Source organism: Miscanthus floridulus, chromosome 1 (genome assembly GCF_019320115.1).
Source record: "Miscanthus floridulus cultivar M001 chromosome 1, ASM1932011v1, whole genome shotgun sequence".
Lineage (NCBI taxonomy): Eukaryota > Viridiplantae > Streptophyta > Magnoliopsida > Poales > Poaceae > Miscanthus > Miscanthus floridulus.
Window position 1 is genome coordinate 184,502,786 of NC_089580.1, and position 8,247 is coordinate 184,511,032.

The 8,247-nt window shown below is 45.5% G+C and overlaps 2 protein-coding genes across 2 annotated transcripts in view; both read left to right on the top strand.

Moving 5' to 3' along the window:
* Positions 1-3,259, top strand: part of LOC136468081 (sulfate transporter 2.1-like) — a 6,563-nt gene extending 3,304 nt beyond the window's left edge. The window contains exon 6 of the mRNA XM_066466947.1: positions 2,862-3,259. Within this exon, the coding sequence (XP_066323044.1) occupies positions 2,862-3,259 (398 nt within the window). The remainder of the gene's footprint in view (positions 1-2,861) is intronic.
* A 1,251-nt stretch (positions 3,260-4,510) lies between these two features.
* Positions 4,511-8,247, top strand: LOC136504958 (mitochondrial outer membrane protein porin 5). Its single transcript, XM_066500016.1, has 6 exons — positions 4,511-4,694; positions 4,785-4,852; positions 6,888-6,998; positions 7,091-7,177; positions 7,252-7,460; positions 7,548-8,247. The coding sequence occupies exons 1-6, from the start codon at positions 4,649-4,651 to the stop codon at positions 7,852-7,854; spliced, it is 828 nt and encodes a 275-aa protein (XP_066356113.1). The 5' UTR covers positions 4,511-4,648; the 3' UTR covers positions 7,855-8,247.

Sequence of the window (8,247 nt, forward strand, 5' to 3'; positions counted from 1 at the left end):
ACTCTTAGCATATATGTAGGGGGAGTAATTACTACCATTTGGAATTCATGAAACTTGTCCATATCCTTTACACATTGTAAATATGCTTGAGCAAGCAACATAGATTCAATTAAATTTCAACTCATATCTTTGAGAAAGGGTTGTCATCAATTACCAAAAATGGGGAGATTGAAAGCTCTAGTTTGTATTTTGGTTAATTGATGAACCCTAAGTGCTAACTAGTTTATCAAAGTGATTATGAGATAGGTAGCACTACTCCAAGTGATGAAGCAATGGCGAAGATCATGACGATGGTGATGGCATGGTGATGATCAATGCTTGAACTTAGAAAAGAAGAAAGAGAAAAACAAAAGGCCCAAGGCAAAGGTATAAATAGTAGGAGCCATTTTATTTTCATGATCAAGACACTTAGCGAGTGTAATCACATTTAAGATCGATAGCCATACTATTAAGAGGGGTGAAACTCGTATCGAAATGCGGTTATCAAAGTGCCACTAGATGCTCTAACTCATTGCATATGTATTTAGGATCTAGTGGAGTGCTAACACCCTTAAAAATGTTTGTGAAAATATGCTAACACATGTGCACAAGGTGATACACTTGGTGGTTGGCATATTTGAGCAAGGGTTAGAAACTTCACCGGCGCTCTTTACAGAAAAGACGAAGGTCATTGAAAGTGACCGGACACTGGTCTCGGTTGGACCAGCGTGTCTGGTCAGTGGCAGCAGAGGGCACGTGCTTCGGTCTTCGACTAGATGCTATCGCTAAAAGTGACCGGACGTGGGGTGGGTGCGTCCGGTCAGTGCTGACGTACGCTGACATGGGGCGTACAGAAGAGACATTGAGCGACCGGACGCTGGGTGAGTCCGGTCGGGCATGACCGGATGTTTCTAGTCATGATAATTCGTGTTTGGAATCTTACTGGAAATGACCGGACGCTGAGGTCCAGCGTCTGGTCATTTTCTAACTAACGCGTTCAGTCATTTTCTAACTAACACGTCCGGTCATCAATTGACCGTTGCAATTGGGCGATCGGCGTTTGAAGCCGATGACACGTGGCGCACATCACATGACTGGACGCTGAGGTCCAGCGTTCGGTCAATATGACCGGAGCGTCCGGTCAGCCCGTGTTCAGTGCAGTGAGGAGCCCAACGGCTCTATCTCGTGGGGGCTTCTATTTAAGCCCTATGGCTAGCTCAAGCTCACTCTCTTAGCCATTTGCATTGATATAGCAACCTTGTGAGCTTAGCCAAAGCCCTCCCACTCATCTCCATCATTGATTCATCATCTTTGTGAGATTGAGAGATAATCCATGTGCATTGCTTGAGTGATTGCATCTAGAGACACTTGGCATTTGTGTTTTGCTGCCAGATTCACTTGTTACTCTTGGTGGTTGCCGCCACCTAGACGGCTTGGAGCAGCAAGGATCATTTAGCGGAGGTTGGTGATTGTCTCCGGCTCCGATCGTGGTGATTATGAGGGGTCTTGTGCCTTCCCCAGCGGAGAGCCAAAAGGTAACTCTAGTGGATTGCTCTTGTCATTGAGGTACCTCACTTGTGGGTTGGTTCTTGCGGTGTCCAATTGTGTGGACAAAGTTCGTGCAACACCTCTTAGCCGCCGAACCACCAAGTGTTGGTCGACACAATGGGGACTAGCGTGCCGACAAGCACGTGAACCTCAGAAGAAAAATTGGTTGTCTATTGCCCTTTGGTATTCTCCCGGTGATTGATTTAGTATTCATCTTGTGATTGGTTCACTCCTCTTCACGACAGTATAATCACCCTACTCACTCATTTATATTCTTGCAAACTAGGTGTGGCAAGCTCTTTAGTGTAATTAGAATTGAGAGCTTGCTTTGTTATTTTAAGTTCATCTAGTGGAGCTCTTTAGAGTAGCAAGATTGAGAGCTCTTAGTGACTAGTAATATTGCAAGTTGTGTGCCTAATAATCATTGCAACTAGAATTGTTGGATAGGTGGCTTGCGACCCTTGTAGAGCTAAAGCAAGTTTGTATTTCGCTATTTGTCATACTAATCAAATTGCTCTAGTTGATTTGTAGATTTCTAAATAGGCTATTCACCCCCATTCTAGCCATATTAGGACCTTTCAGCGGGCGCGGGTCACAGCCGCGGCCGGCGTTTAGGGCGCGTCTGCGGCAAGCACGTAGGACGGCGCCGTGGATAACGTGCGCAGAGGCAAAGGTAGGGAGTCGGCGGCAGAGTCTGAGGCGAGCGCATGTGGGAGCCGAGCGCGTAGGGCGCGGCTACGCCGAGCGCTTAGGCCGACGAGCACGAAGGCGGTGGTCGAGCCGAGCACGGCGGAATCGTCGAGAGAGGACGTTTCTTTTTTTTGGACACACAGGACGGAAGGGGGATGAAAAATGGTGCGCAAGTTGTAGAACTATCTAGAAGTAGCGACGACACATGTGATTGCAGCCCGTAGATGGTAGATCTGGCGGCCGAGAATTGACGGTGACGTGGCCGCACTAGGGGTCAGTAAAATGTAAAATGATGTATGAAAATAAGGGTAACAGTGGATTACTACTACTTTGGAGGACAGAAATTGGATTTGGAAACACCTTTTCTGGAAACTTTAAGCAGGATTTCAAATAAAATTCAAAATTATGAATTATTTATCTCAGCCTAAAATCAAAATTTCATCTCGGAAGTTTTGAGTGATCATTATCGTCGAATCCTCTGCGTACAGAGCCATTAGTACGTCTGTGTCTGAACATGGTCGAGCCATTCCAGCTGTCGCCACACTCTGCCAACCGCTACATTTAGAAGTGGACGGCGAGCGGTAACTACTCCGCCTCCTCTGCGTACAGAGCCTTCTTATGTGGAATAACTTCGTTGGTTGGAGCTAAGTTCATCTGGAGGGCCTCTGTGACGCCAAAGGTGAAGTTCTTCTTTTGGCTTGCTCTCCACGGCTGCTTGTGGACTGCCGAGCACAGGAAACGACATGGCCTTCAATTGGAGGCCAACTACGCGCTATGTGACCAAGACGACAAGACCACCGATCATCTTCTGGCCTCTTGCTCCTTCACGCGCGAGGTCTGGGTCCGCCTCCTCGTGACCGCGGGACTGCAGCAGCTTGGGCCACGCCATGACTCGACCGTGGCCGCGCAGCAGCTTGGCCACGCCATGACTCAGACCGTGGCCAATTGGTGGATGCAGACCCGAGTGGCCTTCCCACAGACGTTCAGGCGCGGCTTCGACTCCCTTGTCCTACTTATCTCTTGGAGAGAATTATCTATTTGACAGTGAAACAAATCAGTGTTTTGTATTTGGCACTTGAAAATTTGAACTTTCCTATTTGGCATCAAGTTAAAATTTCCTTTCTTAAATGGCACTGCCGTCTATTTTCATGGGTCATCTGTTAGTTGACTAGTTTAACTGTGTCAGTTTTTTCCCTCTGTGTCCAATATACCCCTACGTTAGATGCGAAAGACTAAAATTTAGTCGAGCCCCCGGAATCCCGCGGCATCTCTCCGTCGTAGAGGTTAATGTCCGGCACGCTCATGTCCTGCCCCGGCTGGAAGCCCTCCGAGGTGTTGGCATTGCAGAGCGCGCGGATGCCGTTCGCGTACAGCTCCGGATGCCCCATCGACGCCGTAGGACCCTGTGCATATATGTGGCCACCGCAAGTAAGATCTAGTAAAATGGTCGTCAAACCGTTTGCGTCGATCGAGCAAGATGCCAAGATTTCATAGCTAGCGGGCTAGCTGCGACACTGACCCAATCATGGCAGGCGAGCATGAAGTGGTCGGCGCTGGCGGAGCGGTTCTAGTAGGGGTGACGGGACGCGACGACGCGGACGTAGTCGGCGACGATGGCGCGGAGAGGGGTTTTGTCGTAGGTGTTGGGGCGGTACGCGAACTGCACCATCTTGGAGACGCTGAACGGCAGAAAAAAGGCATGGGCGCGCGCGGGTTCCAACGTGCGGACGCCACTGGCTGCCCGACGCTGGCGGCTGCCCTGCCTCGACGACGAAGCTGACGACGGCGCCATGAGCTCGAGCTGCTCGATGAAGCGCCCCTCGATGGTGTAGATGTTCTTGCACGGACCGTCGTGCAGGATCGGTGGCTCGCCATCACGGGCCACGGGCTTTGTAACAGTTTCCACTTGCACGCGCTAATGCCCGCTTTCGAAAAAAAAAATAACGTCGAATCCCCGACTTATATATTAAATTAAATAAAAAACAAAACGAATACTTTGGCTGTGTTTAGTTCGTGAAATTTGGGAATTTGGCTACTGTAGTACTTTCGTTTTTATTTGTCAATTAATGTTCAATCGTGGACTAATTAGGCTCAAAACGTTCGTCTCACGATTTTTAACCAAACTGTGCAATTAGTTTTTTTTTCGTTTACATTTAATGCTCTATGCACGTATCGCAAGATTCGATATAATGACTACTATAACACTTTTTTGAAATTTTTTGGAAACTAAACACAGCCTTTGTACGGCGCAACCGAGACGCCGAAACGTGCAGTGCAGGCTGCAACCCCTCTCAGCGCCTGTCATTTGTCGCGCCCCACACAGCTCCTCTTGGCGGCGCCCTGACCTGTCCTTTTTCCTCGCCTTCGATCGGCGGCCGCCTCCCTCCTCCACTTCCGTCACGCCGCCGCCGCCGCCACCGCCACCGCCGCCATGAAGGGACCCGGTCTCTTCTCCGACATCGGCAAGAAGGCCAAGGGTACTTCCTCCTACTCGTTTCCTCGCTATCATCGTCGTCATCTCTCTAATTGGCTCGGGTTTCCCCGGTTTGTGGTTTGGTGATCTGCAGATCTACTCACTAAGGACTACACGTACGACCAGAAGCTGACCATCTCCACCGCCAGCGCCTCTGGAGTGGTAAGATCCGATCGCACTCGTGTGATTCCATTTCCATGCTGCCTGGTTCCTGTTCGCCCTGTTCGCTTGTCCGTGCCCGCGATGCCTGATCTGGTTGTGGCTGTGTTCAGCGTCGCGAGGTCGTCGTGCGGTACGCACGCTGGCCGCTAAGTGTGCCTCGTTAGGTGTTTGTTACCTTACTAATTTTGAATCTGCCTTACCAATTTGCCTACGATTTCTGTGGTCGTTGTATCTGTAGTTCTGTGTGTTGGTATTTGAGGGCACAATGTGTCTGGTGCTTGTTAACTGTGTGGCTGAACGATGGAAAATGGTAATTTGGTCATTTTCTTGTAGATTTATGCAGTTGCTTGTTGAGTACTTAACTACTAAGTGAGTACTTAACTACTAAGTGAGTAGTACTTAACTACTAATAAGGCCCCGTTCGCTGGTCTGAACTTTGGCTGAAACTGGCTGAAAACACTGTTCTGGCTGAATTGTTGTGAGAGGAAAACACTGTTCTGGCTGAAAAAACAAGCCGAACAAGCCAAATTTAAGTTAGCAGGTGTATTTGACATTCTGCGTTCGACCTTTCTTTCCGCTGGTACATTGGTGGTCACGATCTCAGCCTATACTGTTTTGTGAAGTTGCCAAGGTTTATGCTTCTGAAGAAATGAGTTGGTTCTCGGCTTGCTCGTTTTAAATTCTTTTGTTGTTCATGCCTTATTTCTGCATTGAGTCATCATATTAGTCTTTCTGCGTATCTGCCTGCCATTCTGATTACGTAAGTACTGAATAAGTGTAGCTGCTTATATTCTATAGAAGTTGTTAAGGTCATTGTCGGGAATTGGTTTCGGTAAGTTGCACTTTCAGCATTAGTACAATACAATCCTTTAGAAGATTCTATTGTAGCACAACCTATCATGATTTCTCCTGTTGCTGCCTTCTGTTTTCAGTTTTTCACTGTGTTGGCATATGTACATGACATACTCTGTGTTACATTCTTATTTTAATAAATGTTTGGTAGTTCCACTTGCCAAATTTATCATCTCTGTCAGTATCTTATCAACACAAGCACATATATCTGGTGTCACCATGTTTATTGTTTTGAGCGTTGATACCTGCCAGTTAATGTATCCAATGATGGGAATTCAAATTTGTACAGTTACATTTTCTTCCTGCTTTAAACCTGATTTCATTAGTTACTGTACTGAACGTATGCAGTCAAGGATTCGGTTTAGTGTCATTTGATTTACTATTTTTTTTTATTTCACAAAATGTGCTGTCACAGCTGTCTCCTATCATTTTGCCCAAAGATATGAATATTATCAATCCATAATCATGTTCTTATAATTAGCTTAAGTTATATTTGGCAAATTGCTGAATCAGACACCCAAAACTGGGTTGGATTCCAGCACCCTTATTGGATATGTCTGTACCAATTTGCCTTTATGCTCTATGATCAGTCTTACTATAGCAACATACCATTCATTGACTGAACTGAACTATCACAAAAGCTGTCTTTACTTAAGCATGATATATTAATTAAATTAAAGTGCAAAACTTGGTGATTCAGTAATATATAATATATTGTTGAATTAAATTGTCAATTGGTCATCAGGAGATAGACATACAACCAATTATTTTACTCAAATTAAATTTTGGAAGCTAAGACTAGACATACATGCAACTGTGTGGATAATAAGTGCTCACCGCCCTGTAAGTCATTGAAACCACAGCAATAATGTTATATTGAGTATTTGCATTTTTTAATGTACCAGCTATGATCTTGTGTACTCTGTTTGCCGTGTCATATCATCATTTTGCTTCTTTCAGCAACAGTAAACTTATATATTTATATATCCTTTTCATTTTATGCTTCTGTAGCACTATTTTGAAATATGTTCATCAAAATACCATCCAAAGTTAGTAAAAAAAAACAAATTCTGTTGTTAACTGCTAGATGACAATAGTAGTGTACTTTCTGTTGTTTGAGCTTATTTTCTTTATATATGCATTGCCTCTTTATGAACATGCTTGTCATGGCTATTCCTTTTAGGGCCTTACTTCCACAGCTGTGAAGAAAGGAGGTCTTTATTCTCTGGATGTCAGTTCAGTTTACAAGTACAAGAATACCACTGTTGATGTTAAAGTGGACACAGAATCAAATGTTAGTGACATGAAACACCTAAATTTATGCATTTTCTCTTTGTAGCTTATAGCTAGACATAAACCTGTAGCACTTTTGTATGATTCCGGCAGATCTCTACTACATTGACTGTGTTGGACGCCTTGCCATCCACAAAGCTTGTCACTTCTGTGAAGCTGCCCGACTACAATTCTGGAAAGGTATTTCCATTTAATGTCAAATTATGGTTGTTGAATTAGAACAGGTCCTTGAGTGTATGTGTTCTTTGTACCAGGTGGAGCTGCAATACTTCCATGAGAATGCAACCTTTGCTACTGTTGTTGGCACGAAGCCGACTCCTGTGATTGATCTTTCTGGGACAGTAGGCGCTCAAGGAGTTGCATTTGGTGCAGAAGCTGGGTATGACACTGCTACAGGAAAATTTACCAAGTACACTGCTGCAATTGGTGTAACCAAGCCAGACTACCATGCTGCATTCATTCTGTAAGTCCATGCTTCACCGTGATTTGAGTGGCTCTTGAGGTTGGCACGCAAGTATTGAATATTGATACATCACACCTACTTTTACAGGGCGGACAAAGGTGACACCATTAAAGTGTCAGGTGTTTATCACCTTGATGAGAAACAGAAGGCCTCAGCTGTGGCTGAGCTAACCCGGAGGCTCTCAACAAATCAGAATACACTCACAGTCGGTGGACTGTACACAGTTGATCCTCAGACGGCCGTGAAGGCAAGGCTCAACAACACTGGAACGCTTGCCGCGCTTCTTCAGCATGAGCTTAAACCCAAGTCAGTCTTGACAATCTCTGGTGAATTCGACACCAAGGCCCTGGACAGACCCCCCAAGTTTGGCTTGGCGCTTGCACTGAAGCCCTGATCAGATCATCCCAGATTGGTGAATTTTGAATTCTTTGGTTGTTTTTGCAAAGCTGTAGCCAATAATTCGTTCCATGAACCTTTTCTGTTAATCTGGCAAATGTTTGGAGCACTGTGGTAAGGATCCGGATGGGTCGTCTACAGGAATTTTACCTGTCTGCTTTTATTGTTGAAAAGCATCTGGCCGTTGGTAGATGTACATTGTGCTTGTTTCGTTAGCACCTAGGCCTCTCTGCCACTGTGTTACTGAGTAGCCGCTACGGTAATCTATTGCATGCAGGAATTGCATGTTAATTTTGTTCGGTGTTTGATTTACCACTCACTAAGGTTTACCACTTGTTTGGAGCTCATTTATTCTGTGTATGCATATATATTGTTGCTTTGTTGACGCTCA

What these genes read in the sequence shown, in the direction of transcription:
- LOC136504958 (XM_066500016.1), top strand. Translation starts at nt 4,649, where the DNA reads ATGAAGGGACCCGGTCTCTTCTCCGACATCGGCAAGAAGGCCAAGG. An exon ending in CATCGGCAAGAAGGCCAAGG is followed by an intron (nt 4,695 to 4,784) that starts GTACTTCCTCCT and finishes GGTGATCTGCAG; the next exon opens with ATCTACTCACTAAGGACTAC. An exon ending in AAGTGGACACAGAATCAAAT is followed by an intron (nt 6,999 to 7,090) that starts GTTAGTGACATG and finishes TGATTCCGGCAG; the next exon opens with ATCTCTACTACATTGACTGT.